The sequence below is a fragment of the Salmo salar genome, chromosome ssa07 (genome assembly GCF_905237065.1).
Source record: "Salmo salar chromosome ssa07, Ssal_v3.1, whole genome shotgun sequence".
NCBI classification, from domain to species: Eukaryota; Metazoa; Chordata; class Actinopteri; order Salmoniformes; family Salmonidae; genus Salmo; species Salmo salar.
Genome location: NC_059448.1, coordinates 932,501 through 953,112, shown reverse-complemented (window position 1 = coordinate 953,112; position 20,612 = coordinate 932,501). Strand labels below are relative to the sequence as shown.

The window sequence follows — 20,612 nt, the reverse complement described above, 5'->3', positions numbered from 1 at the left end:
GGCCCGACCTCCTCAACGTGACCAATGGAATCTGAGCATCGCCGTGGAAATATGATTATGTCCCGCCTCCGGAGGAGAGGTATCCCCGCCTCTGCCTGTCAGAATTGTCAACTCATCGATTTTTTTGGCGTGTCATTTACTACCAATAAACGTTTAAATGATGTTAATCGACGCTATATTTGATACAGTCACCGACTGAACCGTTCAGATCCGTGTTAGTTCGGTCTGTGCGTGTCGAAGAAGTTGTTTTTAGCGACAGAACAGGGATCTGAAACGGACACCCCAGTCCATGTCAACAAGAAGGCAGATAGCGAACGCTGTATTTTACTGCAGATGGTTTATAAATACCCCCACCAGTTAAACCAGTCAATAGTATGAAAGAGAGCATATTTGGTAACGATAGAGACAACAAAGATGTGTCTTTTATTATCCCCCACCCCACCACTCCCCCACTCGTCTTGCCCATGTGTAAGGAACAAGGCTTATGGGTAATGTAGTTCTTCAATACCTGTCAGGGACACACGACAAAACAGTGAACGTTTTGCACACAACGGGTTGAAAAGTTGCCTAACTCGGAAAAAACGTAGTTCTTTACTGAACCCATCCAGTCACCATAATCCCACATGAAACGAGGTAAACTACAAAGCACAGCAACGTCCACAGAGTGGGCAACCGCCCACGGAACTGGCTAAACTACAAAGCATAGCAACGTCCACAGAGTGGGCACCGCCCACGGAACTGGCTAAACTACAAAGCACAGCAACGTCCACAGAGTGGGCAACCGCCCACGGAACTGGCTAAACTACAAAGCATAGCAACGTCCACAGAGTGGGCAACCGCCCACGGAACTGGCTAAACTACAAAGCACAGCAACGTCCACAGAGTGGGCAACCGCCCACGGAACTGGCTAAACTACAAAGCATAGCAACGTCCACAGAGTGGGCACCGCCCACGGAACTGGCTAAACTACAAAGCATAGCAACTTCCACAGAGTGAGCGTCGCCCACGGAACTGGCCAATCAGAACGCTCACAGAAGTGGCGGTAAAACCATCGCGAGACCAGACAACAGTTGCTATGCTAGCTGTCTACACAAAATCGCCTCACACTACGACTTTCGTAATACAACAATTAACCGCTACGTCGGTAAAATACGATATATATATATATATATATAGAATACGGTATATATACGGTATATATATATATATACCAGTGTTCAACTGGAAAGGCGAACTACACCAAAGATATCTCCCACTTAAGGAAAATGGAAACAGTTGCGGGTAAATAGCAAACGTTAGCTAAGTAGCAAAGTAAGCTAGCTAGAAAACGAGCCGACACTGTTAGCTGGTCAGTGTAACGATAGATAGCCAGCTAGCTAGAAGCCGTTAGCTAACTATTAGCTACATTCGGCATCTAGTTTGCTTGCTAGTTAACGTTAGAAAGTTAGCAAGTTGACGTGAGCCAGCTTGCTAAATAGATAGCTTTCAGTTTAGCTACGTTAACGTCGTTAGTCCTTTGGCTAGGTAACTTTCCGTTAGCTAGCTAAGTTAGTCGAGGATTGTTGCTAACTTTATGTAACTAGCTAGCTAATTTGCTAGCAGTTAATTACATATCTAACTACATTGCTAACTTGGCTAGCTTTGGATTTGTCGACATGTTGACAGACTGCATCACGACATGTCTTTGATAACATTACACAGGTCAGAAAGAGAAGGCGAAGTTTGCCCCGCTGGTGCCCCGTGAGAAGAAGCCAGGGCATGGAGAGAAAGGAGAGGTGAAAAAGAGTGAGAATAAGTGGAAAGAAGAGGGGGGTGGAAATAAGGAGAGAAACATTGATGTAGGAAAGAAGACAGGAGAATCATGTGAAGGAGAGAGAGGAGTAGAGAGCAAGGCTAAGGCCTCTGAGTTAGAGAAGAAAAGAGGAGAACGGATGAAGAAAGAAGGTAAGAAGAAGATGGCAGATACAGAAAAAGCGAGGGCTGCCGTTGAAGGGTTACCCCAACAACAGGAAGGTGAAGAGGGAGAGAGAGGAGGAGGAGAGGGAGTGAAGGAGAATAAAAAACAGAAAAATAAGGAGGAAGACCAATCCAGTAAGGAAACAGATCAAGGGAAGGAGAGAATGAATGTGAAAAAGAAGAAAGAGAATGAGAAGGTCAGAAAGGAAAGGAAAGAGACGAAAAAGAAGAGACAGAGGGATGAGACAGAGAGCAATACGAAGGTAGGAGTAAATCATATTTATTGTGATAGGAATACAGTTAGTGTTCCTTACTGAGCCAGTAGTAATACAGTTAGTAGGCCTTAATTAGCCAGTACTAATACAGTTAGTAGGCCTTAATTAGCCAGTATTAATACAGTTAGTAGGCCTTAATTAGCCAGTAGTCATACAGTTAGTAGGCCTTAATTAGCCAGTACTAATACAGTTAGTAGGCCTTAATTAGCCAGTATTAATACAGTTAGTAGGCCTTAATTAGCCAGTATTAATACAGTTAGTAGGCCTTAATTAGCCAGTAGTCATACAGTTAGTAGGCCTTAATTAGCCAGTAGTAATACAGTTAGTAGGCCTTAATTAGCCAGTAGTCATACAGTTAGTAGGCCTTAATTAGCCAGTAGTCATACAGTTAGTAGGCCTTAATTAGCCAGTAGTCATACAGTTAGTAGGCCTTAATTAGCAAGTATTAATACAGTTAGTAGGCCTTAATTAGCCAGTAGTAATACAGTTAGTAGGCCTTAATTAGCCAGTATTAATACAGTTAGTAGATCTTAATTAGCCAGTATTAATACAGTTAGTAGATCTTAATTAGCCAGTATTAATACAGTTAGTAGGCCTTAATTAGCCAGTAGTAATACAGTTAGTAGGCCTTAATTAGCCAGTAGTCATACAGTTAGTAAGCCTTAATTAGCCAGTAGTAATACAGTTAGTAGGCCTTAATTAGCCAGTAGTCATACAGTTAGTAGGCCTTAATTTGCCAGTAGTAATACAGTTAGTAGGCCTTACTTAGCCAGTAGTAATACAGTTAGTAGGCCTTACTTAGCCAGTAGTAATACAGTTAGTAGGCCTTACTTAGCCAGTACTAATACAGTTAGTAGGCCTTAATTAGCCAGTAGTCATACAGTTAGTAGGCCTTAATTAGCCAGTAGTAATACAGTTAGTAGGCCTTACTTAGCCTGTAGTAATACAGTTAGTAGGCCTTAATTAGCCAGTAGTCATACAGTTAGTAGGCCTTAATTAGCCAGTATTAATACAGTTAGTAGGCCTTAATTAGCCAGTAGTCATACAGTTAGTAGGCCTTAATTAGCCAGTAGTAATACAGTTAGTAGGCCTTAATTAGCCAGTAGTCATACAGTTAGTAGGCCTTAATTAGCCAGTATTAATACAGTTAGTAGGCCTTAATTAGCCAGTAGTAATACAGTTAGTAGGCCTTAATTAGCCAGTAGTAATACAGTTAGTAGGCCTTAATTAGCCAGTAGTAATACAGTTAGTAGGCCTTAATTAGCCAGTAGTAATACAGTTAGTAGGCCTTAATTAGCCAGTATTAATACAGTTAGTAGGCCTTAATTAGCCAGTATTAATACAGTTAGTAGGCCTTAATTAGCAAGTATTAATACAGTTAGTAGGCCTTAATTAGCCAGTAGTAATACAGTTAGTAGGCCTTAATTAGCCAGTAGTAATACAGTTAATAGGCCTTAATTAGCCAGTAGTAATACGGTTAGTAGGCCTTAATTAGCCAGTAGTAATACAGTTAGTAGGCCTTAATTAGCAAGTATTAATACAGTTAGTAGGCCTTAATTAGCCAGTAGTAATACAGTTAGTAGGCCTTAATTAGCCAGTAGTAATACAGTTAGTAGGCCTTAATTAGCAAGTATTAATACAGTTAGTAGGCCTTAATTAGCCAGTAGTAATACAGTTAGTAGGCCTTAATTAGCAAGTATTAATACAGTTAGTAGGCCTTAATTAGCCAGTAGTAATACAGTTAGTAGACCTTACTTAGCCAGTAGTCATACAGTTAGTAGGCCTTAATTAGCCAGTAGTCATACAGTTAATAGGCCTTAATTAGCCAGTAGTAATACAGTTAATAGTCCTTAATTAGCCAGTAGTCATACAGTTAGTTCACCTTACTGAGCCAGTGGGATACAGTTAGTAGGCCTTAATTAGCCAGTAGTAATACAGTTAATAGTCCTTACTTAGCCAGTACTAATACAGTTAGTAGGCCTTAATTAGCCAGTAGTCATTCAGTTAGTAGGCCTTAATTAGCCAGTAGTCATACAGTTAGTAGGCCTTAATTAGCCAGTAGTAATACAGTTAGTAGGCCTTAATTAGCCAGTAGTAATACAGTTAGTAGGCCTTAATTAGCCAGTAGTCATACAGTTAGTAGGCCTTAATTAGCCAGTAGTAATACAGTTAGTAGGCCTTAATTAGCCAGTATTAATACAGTTAGTAGGCCTTAATTAGCCAGTATTAATACAGTTAGTAGGCCTTAATTAGCCAGTAGTAATACAGTTAGTAGGCCTTAATTAGCCAGTAGTCATACAGTTAGTAGGCCTTAATTAGCCAGTAGTCATACAGTTAGTAGGCCTTAATTAGCCAGTAGTAATACAGTTAGTAGGCCTTAATTAGCCAGTATTAATACAGTTAGTAGGCCTTAATTAGCCAGTATTAATACAGTTAGTAGGCCTTAATTAGCAAGTATTAATACAGTTAGTAGGCCTTAATTAGCCAGTAGTAATACAGTTAGTAGGCCTTAATTAGCCAGTAGTAATACGGTTAGTAGGCCTTAATTAGCCAGTAGTAATACAGTTAGTAGGCCTTAATTAGCAAGTATTAATACAGTTAGTAGGCCTTAATTAGCCAGTAGTAATACAGTTAGTAGGCCTTAATTAGCAAGTATTAATACAGTTAGTAGGCCTTAATTAGCCAGTAGTAATACAGTTAATAGTCCTTACTTAGCCAGCAGTCATACAGTTAGTAGGCCTTAATTAGCCAGTAGTCATACAGTTAGTAGGCCTTAATTAGCCAGTATTAATACAGTTAGTAGGCCTTAATTAGCCAGTAGTAATACAGCTAGTAGGCCTTCATTAGCCAGTATTAATACAGTTAGTAGGCCTTACTTAACCAGTAGTCATACAGTTAGTTCACCTTACTGAGCCAGTGGGATACAGTTAGTAGGCCTTAATTAGCCAGTAGTAATACAGTTAATAGTCCTTAATTAGCCAGTATTAATACACTTAGTAGGCCTTAATTAGCCAGTATTAATACAGTTAGTAGGCCTTAATTAGCCAGTAGTCATACAGTTAGTAGGCCTTAATTAGCCAGTAGTAATACAGTTAGTAGGCCTTAATTAGCCAGTAGTCATACAGTTAGTAGGCCTTAATTAGCCAGTAGTAATACAGTTAGTAGGCCTTAATTAGCCAGTATTAATACGGTTAGTAGGCCTTAATTAGCCAGTAGTAATACAGTTAGTAGGCCTTAATTAGCCAGTAGTAATACAGATAGTAGGCCTTAATTAATTAGCCAGTAGTAATACAGTTAGTAGGCCTTACTTAGCCAGTGGTCATACAGTTAGTAGGCCTTAATTAGCCAGTAGTCATACAGTTAGTAGGCCTTAATTAGCAATGTATTAATACAGTTAGTAGGCCTTAATTAGCCAGTAGTAATACAGTTAATAGGCCTTACTTAACCAGTAGTCATACAGTTAGTAGGCCTTAATTAGCCAGTAGTAGGCCTTAATTAGCCAGTATTAATACAGTTAGTAGGCCTTAATTAGCCAGTAGTAATACAGCTAGTAGGCCTTCATTAGCCAGTATTAATACAGTTAGTAGGCCTTACTTAACCAGTAGTCATACAGTTAGTTCGCCTTACTGAGCCAGTGGGATACAGTTAGTAGGCCTTAATTAGCCAGTAGTAATACAGTTAATAGTCCTTAATTAGCCAGTATTAATACAGTTAGTAGGCCTTAATTAGCCAGTAGTCATACAGTTAGTAGGCCTTAATTAGCCAGTAGTAATACAGTTAGTAGGCCTTAATTAGCCAGTAGTAATACAGTTAGTAGGCCTTAATTAGCCAGTATTAATACAGTTAGTAGGCCTTAATTAGCCAGTAGTCATTCAGTTAGTAGGCCTTAATTAGCCAGTAGTAATACAGTTAGTAGGACCTTAATTAGCCAGTATTAATACAGTTAGTAGGCCTTAATTAGCCAGTAGTAATACAGTTAGTAGGCCTTAATTAGCCAGTAGTAATACAGCTAGTAGGCCTTAATTAATTAGCCAGTAGTAATACAGTTAGTAGGCCTTAATTAGCCAGTAGTAATACAGTTAGTAGGCCTTAATTAGCCAGTAGTAATACAGTTAGTAGGCCTTAATTAATTAGCCAGTAGTAATACAGTTAGTAGGCCTTAATTAGCCAGTAGTCATACAGTTAGTAGGCCTTAATTAGCAATGTATTAATACAGTTAGTAGGCCTTAATTAGCCAGTAGTAATACAGTTAATAGGCCTTACTTAACCAGTAGTCATACAGTTAGTAGGCCTTAATTAGCCAGTAGTCATACAGTTAGTAGGCCTTAATTAGCCAGTAGTAATAGTTAGTTCGCCTTACTGAGCCAGTAGTAATACAGTTAATAGGCCTGAATTAGCCAGTACTAATACAGTTGGTAGGCCTTACTTAACCAGTAGTAATACAGTTAGTAGGCCTTAATTAGCCAGTAGTAATACAGTTAGTAGGCCTTAATTAGCCAGTAGTCATACAGTTAATAGGCCTTAATTAGCCAGTAGTAATACAGTTAGTAGGCCTTACTTAACCAGTAGTCATACAGTTAGTAGGCCTTAATTAGCCAGTAGTAATACAGTTAGTAGGCCTTAATTAGCCAGTAGTAATACAGTTAGTAGGCCTTAAGTAGCCAGTAGTCATACAGTTAGTAGGCCGTACTTAGCCAGTAGTAATACAGTTAGTAGGCCTTAATTAGCCAGTAGTAATACAGTTAGTAGGCCTTAATTAGCCAGTAGTAATACAGTTAGTAGGCCTTAATTAGCCAGTAGTCATACAGTTAATAGGCCTTAATTAGCCAGTAGTAATACAGTTAGTAGGCCTTAAGTAGCCAGTAGTCATACAGTTAGTAGGCCGTACTTAGCCAGTAGTAATACAGTTAGTAGGCCTTAATTAGCCAGTAGTAATACAGTTAGTAGGCCTTAATTAGCCAGTAGTAATACAGTTAGTAGGCCTTAATTAGCCAGTAGTCATACAGTTAATAGGCCTTAATTAGCCAGTAGTAATACAGTTAGTAGGCCTTACTTAACCAGTAGTCATACAGTTAGTAGGCCTTAATTAGCCAGTAGTAATACAGTTAGTAGGCCTTAAGTAGCCAGTAGTCATACAGTTAGTAGGCCTTAATTAGCCAGTAGTAATACAGTTAGTAGGCCTTAATTAGCCAGTAGTAATACAGTTAGTAGGCCTTAATTAGCCAGTAGTAATACAGTTAGTAGGCCTTAATTAGCCAGTAGTAATACAGTTAGTAGGCCTTAATTAGCCAGTAGTAATACAGTTAGTAGGCCTTAATTAGCCAGTAGTAATACAGTTAGTAGGCCTTAATTAGCCAGTAGTAATACAGTTAGTAGGCCTTAATTAGCCAGTAGTAATACAGTTAGTAGGCCTTAATTAGCCAGTAGTCATACAGTTAATAGGCCTTAATTAGCCAGTAGTAATACAGTTAGTAGGCCTTAATTAGCCAGTAGTAATACAGTTAGTAGGCCTTAATTAGCCAGTAGTAATACAGTTAGTAGGCCTTAATTAGCCAGTAGTAATACAGTTAGTAGGCCTTAATTAGCCAGTAGTCATACAGTTAATAGGCCTTAATTAGCCAGTAGTAATACAGTTAGTAGGCCTTAATTAGCCAGTAGTAATACAGTTAGTAGGCCTTAATTAGCCAGTAGTAATACAGTTAGTAGGCCTTAATTAGCCAGTAGTAATACAGTTAGTAGGCCTTAATTAGCCAGTAGTAATACAGTTAGTAGGCCTTAATTAGCCAGTAGTAAGTATGACAATGCTATAGTGTAGTTTTGATGTAAGCCAGGGGGATGTGTTAGCAAATGCAGGTGTATATAAACATGGTATGTTCCAAGTAAACAGTGGGGTTATGCCGTACCGGTAAAACATCAGCCTATCACAATAATGAAAGCAAAATGAAAAGGCTAGAGTATTACACCATTATTTATCATTACAGCATGTCAGAGGCATGACGAATGACTTAATAGACTAGAAAACAGGTGGTATAGCCTACGCTCCAAAATGCCATGTGGTTCAACGAGAACACAGTGCAGACAGCACTGGACATAAATTCTGGCTTAATGTCATTACACTCGGTGGTGTTTTGTGTAACAGGTGTCTCTTTCCAGTCACCACTGTTTGGAGGCTGGAATTTTGTAAAATGTAAAAAAAAATTGTGACATTACATAGGTGTAATGTTTACAGATTATTAGGGTTGTGGGGGTGTAGAGATGACTGAAGAGAGGGGTGGGGGTGTAGAGATGACTGAAGAGAGGGGGTGTGGGGGGGGGGTGCAGAGATGACTGAAGAGAGGGGGTGGGGGTGGGGGGTGCAGAGATCAAATCAAATTGCCTTTGTCACATGCGCCGCATACAACAGGTGTAGACCTTACAGTGAAATGCTGAATACAACAGGTGTAGATCTTACAGTGAAATGCTGAATACAACAGGTGTAGTAGACCTTACAGTGAAATGCTGAATACAACAGGTGTAGTAGACCTCACAGTGAAATGCTGAATACAACAGGTGTAGTAGACCTTACAGTGAAATGCTGAATACAACAGGTGTAGTAGACCTCACAGTGAAATGCTGAATACAACAGGTGTAGTAGACCTCACAGTGAAATGCTGAATACAACAGGTGTAGTAGACCTTACAGTGAAACGCTGAATACAACAGGTGTAGTAGACCTCACAGTGAAATGCTGAATACAACAGGTGTAGTAGACCTTACAGTGAAATGCTGAATACAACAGGTGTAGTAGACCTTACAGTGAAATGCTGAATACAACAGGTGTAGTAGACCTTACAGTGAAACGCTGAATACAACAGGTGTAGTAGACCTCACAGTGAAATGCTGAATACAACAGGTGTAGACCTTACAGTGAAATTCTTACTTACATTTACGAGCCATTAACCAACAATGCCGTTTTAAGAAAAATATTTACAAAATAAACGAAAGAAAAAAATAAAAGAGCAACAATAACGAGGCTGTAAACAGAGTCAATGTGGAGGCTATATACAGGGGGTACCGGTACAGAGTCAATGTGGAGGCTATATACAGGGGGGTACCGGTACAGAGTCAATGTGGAGGCTATATACAGGGGGTACCGGTACAGAGTCAATGTGGAGGCTATATACAGGGGGTACCGGTACAGAGTCAATGTGGAGGCTATATACAGGGGGTACCGGTACAGAGTCAATGTGGAGGCTATATACAGGGGGTACCGGTACAGAGTCAATGTGGAGGCTATATACAGGGTATTACGGTACAGAGTCAATGTGGAGGCTATATACAGGGGGTACCGGTACAGAGTCAATGTGGAGGCTGTATACAGGGGGTACCGGTACAGAGTCAATGTGGAGGCTATATACAGGGGGTACCGGTACAGAGTCAATGTGGAGGCTATATACAGGGGGTACCGGTACAGAGTCAATGTGGAGGCGATATACAGGGGGTACCGGTACAGAGTCAATGTGGAGGCTATATACAGGGTATTACGGTACAGAGTCAATGTGGAGGCTATATACAGGGTATTACGGTACAGAGTCAATGTGGAGGCTATATACAGGGGGTACCGGTACAGAGTCAATGTGGAGGCTATATACAGGGTATTACGGTACAGAGTCAATGTGGAGGCTATATACAGGGGGTACCGGTACAGAGTCAATGTGGAGGCTATATACAGGGGGGTACCGGTACAGAGTCAATGTGGAGACTATATACAGGGGGTACCGGTACAGAGTCAATGTGGAGGCTATATACAGGGGGTACCGGTACAGAGTCAATATGGAGGCTATATACAGGGGGTACCGGTACAGAGTCAATGTGGAGGCTATATACAGGGGGTACCGGTACAGAGTCAATGTGGAGGTTATATACAGGGGGTACCGGTACAGAGTCAATGTGGAGGCTATATACAGGGGGTACCGGTACAGAGTCAATGTGGAGGCTATATACAGGGGGTACCGGTACAGAGTCAATGTGGAGGCTATATACAGGGGGTACCGGTACAGAGTCAATGTGGAGGCTATATACAGGGGGGTACCGGTACAGAGTCAATGTGGAGGCTATATACAGGGTGTTACGGTACAGAGTCAATGTGGAGGCTATATACAGAGGGTACCGGTACAGAGTCAATGTGGAGGCTATATACAGGGGGTACCGGTACAGAGTCAATGTGGAGGCTATATACAGGGGGTACCGGTACAGAGTCAATGTGGAGGCTATATACAGCGGGTACCGGTACAGAGTCAATGTGGAGGCTATATACAGGGGGTACCGGTACAGAGTCAATGTGGAGGCTATATACAGCGGGTACCGGTACAGAGTCAATGTGGAGGCTATATACAGGGGGTACCGGTACAGAGTCAATGTGGAGGCTATATACAGGGGGTACCGGTACAGAGTCAATGTGGAGGCTATATACAAGGGGTACCGGTACAGAGTCAATGTGGAGGCTATATACACGGGGTACCGGTACAGAGTCAATGTGGAGGCTATATACAGGGGGTACCGGTACAGAGTCAATGTGGAGGCTATATACAGGGTGTTACGGTACAGAGTCAATGTGGAGGCTATATACAGGGGGTACCGGTACAGAGTCAATGTGGAGGCTATATACAGGGGGTACCGGGTACTGAGTCAATGTGGAGGCTATATACAGGGGGGTACCGGTACAGAGTCAATGTGGAGGCTATATACAGGGGGTACCGGTACAGAGTCAATGTGGAGGCTATATACAGGGGGTACCGGTACAGAGTCAATGTGGAGGCTATATACAGGGTATTACGGTACAGAGTCAATGTGGAGGCTATATACAGGGGGTACCGGTACAGAGTCAATGTGGAGGCTGTATACAGGGGGTACCGGTACAGAGTCAATGTGGAGGCTATATACAGGGGGTACCGGTACAGAGTCAATGTGGAGGCTATATACAGGGGGTACCGGTACAGAGTCAATGTGGAGGCTATATACAGGGGGTACCGGTACAGAGTCAATGTGGAGGCTATATACAGGGTATTACGGTACAGAGTCAATGTGGAGGCTATATACAGGGTATTACGGTACAGAGTCAATGTGGAGGCTATATACAGGGGGTACCGGTACAGAGTCAATGTGGAGGCTATATACAGGGTATTACGGTACAGAGTCAATGTGGAGGCTATATACAGGGGGTACCGGTACAGAGTCAATGTGGAGGCTATATACAGGGGGTACCGGTACAGAGTCAATGTGGAGACTATATACAGGGGGTACCGGTACAGAGTCAATGTGGAGGCTATATACAGGGGGTACCGGTACAGAGTCAATATGGAGGCTATATACAGGGGGTACCGGTACAGAGTCAATGTGGAGGCTATATACAGGGGGTACCGGTACAGAGTCAATGTGGAGGCTATATACAGGGGTACCGGTACAGAGTCAATGTGGAGACTATATACAGGGGGTACCGGTACAGAGTCAATGTGGAGGCTATATACAGGGTGTTACGGTACAGATTCAATGTGGACGCTATATACAGGGGTTACCGGTACAGAGTCAATGTGGAGGCTATATACAGGGTATTACGGTACAGAGTCAATGTGGAGGCTATATACAGGGTATTACGGTACAGAGTCAATGTGGAGGCTATATACAGGGGGTACCGGTACAGAGTCAATGTGGAGGCTATATACAGGGTATTACGGTACAGAGTCAATGTGGAGGCTATATACAGGGGGTACCGGTACAGAGTCAATGTGGAGGCTATATACAGGGGGTACCGGTACAGAGTCAATGTGGAGGCTATATACAGGGGGGTACCGGTACAGAGTCAATGTGGAGGCTATATACAGGGGGTACCGGTACAGAGTCAATATGGAGGCTATATACAGGGGGTACCGGTACAGAGTCAATGTGGAGGCTATATACAGGGGGTACCGGTACAGAGTCAATGTGGAGGCTATATACAGGGGGTACCGGTACAGAGTCAATGTGGAGACTATATACAGGGGGTACCGGTACAGAGTCAATGTGGAGGCTATATACAGGGTGTTACGGTACAGATTCAATGTGGAGGCTATATACAGGGGTTACCGGTACAGAGTCAATGTGGAGGCTATATACAGGGGGTACCGGTACAGAGTCAATGTGGAGGTTATATACAGGGGGTACCGGTACAGAGTCAATGTGGAGGCTATATACAGGGGGTACCGGTACAGAGTCAATGTGGAGGCTATATACAGGGTATTACGGTACAGAGTCAATGTGGAGGCTATATACAGGGGGTACCGGTACAGAGTCAATGTGGAGGCTATATACAGGGTATTACGGTACAGAGTCAATGTAGAGGCTATATACAGGGGGTACAGAGTCAATGTGGAGGCTATATACAGGGGTACCGGTACAGAGTCAATGTGGAGGCTATATACAGGGGATACCGGTACAGAGTCAATGTGGAGGCTATATACAGGGGGTACCGGTACAGAGTCAATGTGGAGGCTATATACAGGGGGTACCGGTACAGAGTCAATGTGGAGGCTATATACAGGGGGTACCGGTACAGAGTCAATGTGGAGGCTATATACAGGGGGTACCGGTACAGAGTCAATGTGGAGGCTATATACAGGGGGTACCGGTACAGAGTCAATGTGGAGGTTATATACAGGGGGGTACCGGTACAGAGTCAATGTGGAGGCTATATACAGGGGGTACCGGTACAGAGTCAATGTGGAGGCTATATACAGGGGGTACCGGTACAGAGTCAATGTGGAGGCTATATACAGGGGGGTACCGGTACAGAGTCAATGTGGAGGCTATATACAGGGGGTACCGGTACAGAGTCAATGTGGAGGCTATATACAGGGTGTTACGGTACAGAGTCAATGTGGAGGCTATATACAGAGGGTACCGGTACAGAGTCAATGTGGAGGCTATATACAGGGGGTACCGGTACAGAGTCAATGTGGAGGCTATATACAGGGGGTACCGGTACAGAGTCAATGTGGAGGCTATATACAGCGGGTACCGGTACAGAGTCAATGTGGAGGCTATATACAGGGGGTACCGGTACAGAGTCAATGTGGAGGCTATATACAGGGGGTACCGGTACAGAGTCAATGTGGAGGCTATATACAGGGGGTACCGGTACAGAGTCAATGTGGAGGCTATATACAGGGGGTACCGGTACAGAGTCAATGTGGAGGCTATATACAAGGGGTACCGGTACAGAGTCAATGTGGAGGCTATATACACGGGGTACCGGTACAGAGTCAATGTGGAGGCTATATACAGGGGGTACCGGTACAGAGTCAATGTGGAGGCTATATACAGGGTGTTACGGTACAGAGTCAATGTGGAGGCTATATACAGGGGGTACCGGTACAGAGTCAATGTGGAGGCTATATACAGGGGGTACCGGTACTGAGTCAATGTGGAGGCTATATACAGGGGGGGTACCGGTACAGAGTCAATGTGGAGGCTATATACAGGGGGTACCGGTACTGAGTCAATGTGGAGGCTATATACAGGGGGTACCGGTACTGAGTCAATGTGGAGACTATATACAGGGGGTACCGGTACAGAGTCAATGTGGAGGCTATATACAGGGGGTACCGGTACAGAGTCAATGTGGAGGCTATATACAGGGGGTACCGGTACAGAGTCAATGTGGAGGCTGTATACAGGGGGTACCGGTACAGAGTCAATGTGGAGGCTGTATACAGGGGGTACCGGTACAGAGTCAATGTGGAGGCTATATACAGGGGGTACCGGTACAGAGTCAATGTGGAGGCTATATACAGGGGGTACCGGTACAGAGTCAATGTGGAGGCTATATACAGGGGGTACCGGTACAGAGTCAATGTGGAGGCTATATACAGGGGGTACCGGTACAGAGTCAATGTGGAGGCTATATACAGGGGGTACCGGTACAGAGTCAATGTGGAGGCTATATACAGGGTGTTACGGTACAGAGTCAATGTGGAGGCTATATACAGGGGGTACCGGTACAGAGTCAATGTGGAGGCTATATACAGGAGGTACCGGTACATAGTCAATGTTTAGGCTATGTACAGGGGGTACAGGTACAGAGTCAATGTGCGAGGATACAGGTTAGTCGAGGTAATTGAGGTAATATGTACATGTAGGTAGAGGGACTATGCATTGATAATCGATAATAAATTGCGAGTAGCAGCAGCGTTGAAAAAGGGGGGGGTGGTCAATACAAATAGTCCAGGTAGCTATTTAATTAGCTGTTCAGCAGTCTTATGGCTTGGGGGTAGAAGCTGTTAAGAAGCCTTTTGGTTCTAGACTTGGCTGGGCTAGGATGGCTAGAGTCTTTGGCCATTTTTAGGGCCCTCTGACACCGCCTGGTATATAGGTCCTGTATGGCAGGAAGCTTGGCCCCAGTGATGTATTGGGCCGTACTCACTACCCTCTGTAGCTCCTTGTTGTTGGAGGTCGAGCAGTTGCCATACCAGGCGGTGATGCTACCAGTCAGGATGCTCTCGATGGTGCAGCTGTAGATCTTTTTGAGGATCTGAGGACCTATGCCATATCTTTTCAGTCTCCTGAAGGGGAATAGGTTTTGTCGTGCCATCTTCACGACTGTCTTGGTGTGTTTGAACCATGATAGTTTGTTGGTGATGTGGAAGCCAAGGAACTTGAAGCTCTCAAATTGCTCCACTACTGCCCCGTCGATGAGAATGGGGGCATGCTTTGCCCTTCTTTTCCTGTAGTCCATGATCATCCCCTTTCCTTGATCACGTTATGTTAGAGGTTATTGTCCTGGCACCACACTTCCAGGTCTCTGACCTCCTCCCTATAGGCTGTCTCATCGTTGTCGGTGATCAGGCCTACCACCATTGTGTCGTCGGTAAACTTAATGATGGTGTTGGAGTCGTGCTTGGCCACGCAGTCATGGGTGAACAGGGAGTACAGGAGGAGACTAAGCACGCACCCCTGAGGGGTCCCCGTGTTGACGATCAGCGTGTGTTGTTACCTAATCTTACCACCTGGGGGCGGCCCGTCATGAAGTCCAGGATCCAGTTGCAGGGGGAGGTGTTTAGTCCCAGGGTCCTTAGCTTAGTGATGAGCTTTGTGGACACTATGGTGTTGAACACTGAGCTGTAGTCAATGAACAGCATTCTCACGTAGGTGTTCCTTTTGTCCAGGTGGGAAAGGGCAGTGTGGAGTGGAATAGAGATTGCATCATCTGTGGATCTGTTGGGGCAATATGCAAATTGGAGTGGGTCTAGGGTTTCTGGGATGATGGTGTTGATGTGAGCCATGACCAGCCTTTCAAAGCAGTTAATGGCTTCAGACGTGAGTGCTACGGATTGGTAGTCATTTAGGCAGGTTACCTTAGTGTTTTTGGGCACAGGGACTATGGTGGTCTGCTTGAAACATGTAGGTATTACAGACTCAGTCAGGGAGAGGTTGAAAATGTCAGTGAAGACACTTGCCAGTTGGTCAGCGCATGCTCAGAGTACACGTCCTGGTAATCTGTCTGGCCCTGAGGCCTTGTAAATAGGTCGTCATTCACATCGGCTACGGAGAGCGTGATCACACAGTCTTCCGGTACAGCTGGTGCTCTCATGCATGTTTCAGTGTTATTTGCCTCGAAGCCGTAGACCTGTTTGAAGGTGTTGCTCACATTGGCTAACATGCTGACCACACCGCTCACGTCGCAAAATAAATTTAAACATACATTTTATTCAATTATTGTACCCACACTGCTCACGCACGCCATCGACCGTCTGTGTTGCCAAGGGATAAAATAGATGTCGGTTCTATTTGAGACGCTGATCACGGTGTAAGTCCTGCCTCTCCCATCTCCTCATTGGTTTATAGAAGCAGATACCCATGTGCTGTCTCCTCATTGGTTATACCCACTTGGGTGATTGAAAGATGAACTGAGTTCGGTCGGTTGTCGTGGTAACTATGAGATGCCAATCGCCATATGAAGTCCAAAGAAGAAGAGATGACTAGAAATGATTCGGTTGACCCCTTTATGTGTGGATTAATTGTCGGAGTAGAGGACCTTGTGCATTTCAGTTAAAATAAGAACTTAGCGTTTATATCCCAGGACAAATTAGCTAGCAACAGCAAGCTAGCTAGCGACATTTCCATAAATGTTTAATGCTTTTCAACCAGTCCCCAAATTAATATAATTGGTTCAGAGTTTGTTTTGATATTTTAACCTGCATGTCGTGATTGCGTTTGGTGGGGGGAACAAAATCAATTTGCGTGCGATAGGCAGCCAGTTTTGGTACGGTGTTAGACTATATAAGCGTGATCACATAGTCGTCCGGAACAGCTGGTGCTCTCATGCATGCTTCAGAGTTGTTTGCCTCGAAGCGCACATAGAAGTCATTTAGCTCTTCTGGTAGACTTGTGTCACTGGGCAGCTCACGGCTGGGCTTCCCTTTGTAGTCCGTAATAGTTTGCAAGCCCTGCCACATCCGACGAGTGTCGTAGCCGGTGTAGTGGGATTCAATCTTAGTCCTGTATTTACGCTTTGCCTGTTTGATGGTTCGCCTGAAGGCATAGCGGGATTTCTTATAAGCGTCCAGGTTAAAGTCCCACTCCTTGAAATATTTATTTTATTTTGTTTAACCTTTAATTTAACTAGGCAAGTCAGTTAAGAACAAATTCTTATTTACAATGACAGCCTACCCCGGCCAAACCTGGACGACGCTGAGTCTACCGTATGTGTGTGTCTTTGGGGGTTGCTGAGATCCAGAAAGTGTGAGTGAGATAATAAAAAGTGAGGGAAGGAGGGAGGGAATGTCTTCTCTGTTCCGCTGTAGCAGAGCCTGGGGGATGTTTGCTCGCTCTAGTTTCAGAGGATAACAGAGCCACCCTCCAGGGGTAGAGGTAGGAGGGACGGAGAAAAGTTTTTATCTCACTGTGTCTGACATCTCATTAAGATTCTTCAACCCTTTTGCCCTCCCTCCCTCCCTCCTTTTTGGGAGGGGGGGGGGGGGGGTAGATCAGCTTTAACATTGCAGATAAATTGTAGCTTCCATCAATGTAATTGTCTGCATCATTTCCAATCCCCCATAGATTTTGTTTTGTAAATATATACAGTACCAGTCAAAAGTTACTACTCCTTGTGACCCCCAAACTTTTGAACAATTATTTGATGGCCCTCCCTCTTTCCTGGCCTCTCTCTCTCTACTTCCCTTTCTCTCTCTCTCCCTCCCGTCCTGTCTTTTCTTCACTCTCTCTCCTTCCTCTATGAGTTGACGATGGACACAATTGATCACAGTTCTGCCCATTAAAAACAGTTGGCATTAGCATGCCTATGTTGAACTCTGTGTTAAGTTAGCATTTGTTAGCATTACCATGAAGATGAGGAGCATATTAATCAGTGCTCCAAACGTGTAAAGTTGTCTCTCTCCTCCCTCCAGGTGCTCCGTCTAACAGACAGTCAGTGTGATCATATATTTGATAGTGCTACGGCTCTGGAGACACCTGTAGACCACTGTCTGGGTGGGTAACTAACTACCTAACTAACTAACTAACTAACACTACCACAACCACTGTCTGGGTGGGTAACTAACTAACTAACTAACTAACTAACACTACCACAACCACTGTCTGGGTGGGTAACTAACTAACTAACTAACTAACACTACCACAACCACTGTCTGGGTGGGTCACTAACTACCACTACCACAGCAACTGTCTGGGTAACTAACTACCACTACCACAACAACTGTCTGGGTGGGTAACTAACTACCACTACCACAACAACTCTCTGGGTAACTAACTACCACAACAACTCTCTGGGTAACTAACTACCTCTACCACTACAACTGTCTGGGTGGGTAACTAACTACCACTACCACAACTACTGTCTGGGTAACTAACTAACTACCACAACAACTCTCTGGGTAACTAACTAACTACCACAGCCACTCACTCGTTATATTCTTTCACTCATTATTTCCTTTTAGTCGGTACAGTTGAAGTCAGAAGTTTACATCCACTTAGGTTGGAGTCATTAAAACCCGTTTTTCAACCACTCCACTAATTTCTTGTTAACAAACTATAGTTTTGGCAAGTCGGTTAGATCATCTACTTTGTGCATGAAACAAGTAATTTTTCCAACAATTGTTTACAGACAGTATATACAGTTGAAGTCGGAAGTTTACATACACCTTACCCAAATACATTTAAACTCAGTTCTTCACAATTCCTGACATTTAATCCTAGTAAAAATTCCTTGTTTTAGGTCAGTTAGGATCACCACTTTATTTTAAGAATGTGAAATGTCAGAATAATAGTAGAGAGAATGATTTATTTCAGCTTTTATTTCTTTCATCACATTCCCAGTGGGTCAGAAGTTTACGTACACTCAATTAGCATTTGGTAGCTGTCACGGGTGTCGTCGGTGAAGGAGGACCAAAATGCAGCAGGACTGTGTTTGTTCATTTTGAACATTTATTAAATCAAAAACGAACACAAAAACAACAAAACAAGAGAACGACCGATCCACTGACAGTCTGGCAAGGCACACGGCTAAACACAGAACAATCTCCCACAAAACACACAGACAAACACACCCAACTAATATAGGACTTCCAATCAAAGGCAACACCACACAGCTGCCTTCAATTGGAAGTCCACCCCAATTAACTCTACATAGAAACACACTTACTAGACTACACATAGAAATACATAAACATAGACCATAAACCAAAAACCGGAAATACTAAATCAAACACCCTTTTACCAAAACACCACCCCGGACCACATAAAACAAATACCCTCTGCCACGTCCTGACCAAACTGCAATAACAATTAACCCTTATACTGGCCAGGACGTGACAGTAGCAATGTCTTTAAATTGTTTAACTTGGGTCAAACGTTTCGGGTAGCCTTCCACAAGCTTACCACAATAAGTTGGGTGAATTTTGGCCCATTCCTCCTGACAGAGCTGGTGTAACTGAGTCAGGTTTGTAGGCCTCCTTGCTTGTACACGTTTTTTTTCAGTTCTGCCCACACATTTTCTATAGGATTGAGGTCAGGGCTTTGTGATGGCCACTCCAATACCTTGACTTTGTTGTCCTTAAGCCATTTTGCCACAACTTTGGAAGTATGCTTGGGGTCATTGTCCATTTGGAAGACCCATTTGCGACCAAGCTTTAACTTCCTGACTGATGTCTTGAGATGTTGCTTCAATATATCCACATCATATTCACATAATCTATTTTGTGAAGTGCACCAGTCCCTCCTGCAGCAAAGCACCCCCACAACATGATGCTGCCACCCCCGTGCTTCACGGTTGGGATGGTGTTCTTCGGCTTGCAAGCCTCCCCCTTTTTCCTCCAAACCTAACGATGGTCATTATGGCCAAACAGTTCTATTTTGTTTCATCAGACCAGAGGACATTTCTCCAAGAATTATGATCTTTGTCCTCATGTGCAGTTGCAAACCGTAGTCTGGCTTTTTTATGGCGGTTTTGGAGCGGTGGCTTCTTCCCTGCTGAGCGGCCTTTCAGGTTTTGTCGATATAGGACTTGTTTTACTGTGGATATAGATACTTTTGTACCTGTTTCCTCCAGCATCTTCACAAGGTCCTTTGCTGTTGTTCTGGGATTGATTTACACTTTTCGAACCAAAGTATGTTCATCTCTAGGAGACAGAATGCGTCTCCTTCCTGAGTGGTATGATGGCTGCGTGGTCCCATGGTGTTTATACTTGCGTACTATTGTTTGTACAGATGAATGTGGTACCTTCAGGCGTTTGGAAATTGCTCCCAAGGATGAACCAGACTTGTGGAGGTCTACAATTTGTTTTCTGAGGTCATGGCTGATTTCTTTTGATTTTCCCATGATGTCAAGCAAAGAGGCACTGAGTTTGAAGGTAGGCCTTGAAATACATCCACACGTACACCTCCAATTGACTCAAATTATGTCAATTAGCCTATCAGAAGCTTCTAAAGCCATGACATCATTTTCTGGAATTTTCCAAGCTGTTTAAAGGCACAGTCAACTTAGTGTATGTAAACTTCTGACCCACTGGAATTGTGATACAGTGAATTAAAAGTGAAATAATCTGTCTGTAAACAATTGTTGGAAAAATTACTTGTGTCATGCACAAAGTAGATGTCCTAACCGACTTGCCAAAACTATAGTTTGTTAGCAAGACATTTGTGGAGTGGTTGAAAAACGAGTTGTATTTACTCCAACATAAGTGGATGTAAACTTCCGACTTCAACTGTATCACTTGTCTTTTCACTCTATCGTTTTCTCATAGAAGAAGCGACTTTATCCTTCACAGTGGAAAAGACAAAATATGTTACTCATTCAGAATAATCACAGCAGTGATGGTAGGAGATGTTTAACTCTTTACTCTGCGGGTGAGAG

The 20,612-nt window shown here is 43.3% G+C and overlaps 1 protein-coding gene across 12 annotated transcripts in view; it reads left to right on the top strand.

The window, feature by feature from the left end:
- The first annotated feature begins 528 nt into the window (after window positions 1-528).
- LOC106592207 (zinc finger CW-type PWWP domain protein 1) overlaps window positions 529-20,612 on the top strand; it is a 57,561-nt gene continuing 37,477 nt past the window's right edge. For 6 of the 12 annotated variants that reach the window (XM_045721389.1, XM_045721387.1, XM_045721382.1 and 3 more), the window contains exons 1-3: window positions 529-1,281; window positions 1,702-2,219; window positions 17,650-17,731. In XM_045721389.1, the coding sequence (XP_045577345.1) occupies window positions 1,266-1,281; window positions 1,702-2,219; window positions 17,650-17,731 (616 nt within the window). In that variant the 5' untranslated portion in view covers window positions 529-1,265. The remainder of the gene's footprint in view (window positions 1,282-1,701; window positions 2,220-17,649; window positions 17,732-20,612) is intronic. The other 6 variants (XM_045721388.1, XM_045721390.1, XM_045721386.1 and 3 more) reach the window with 1 other exon arrangement.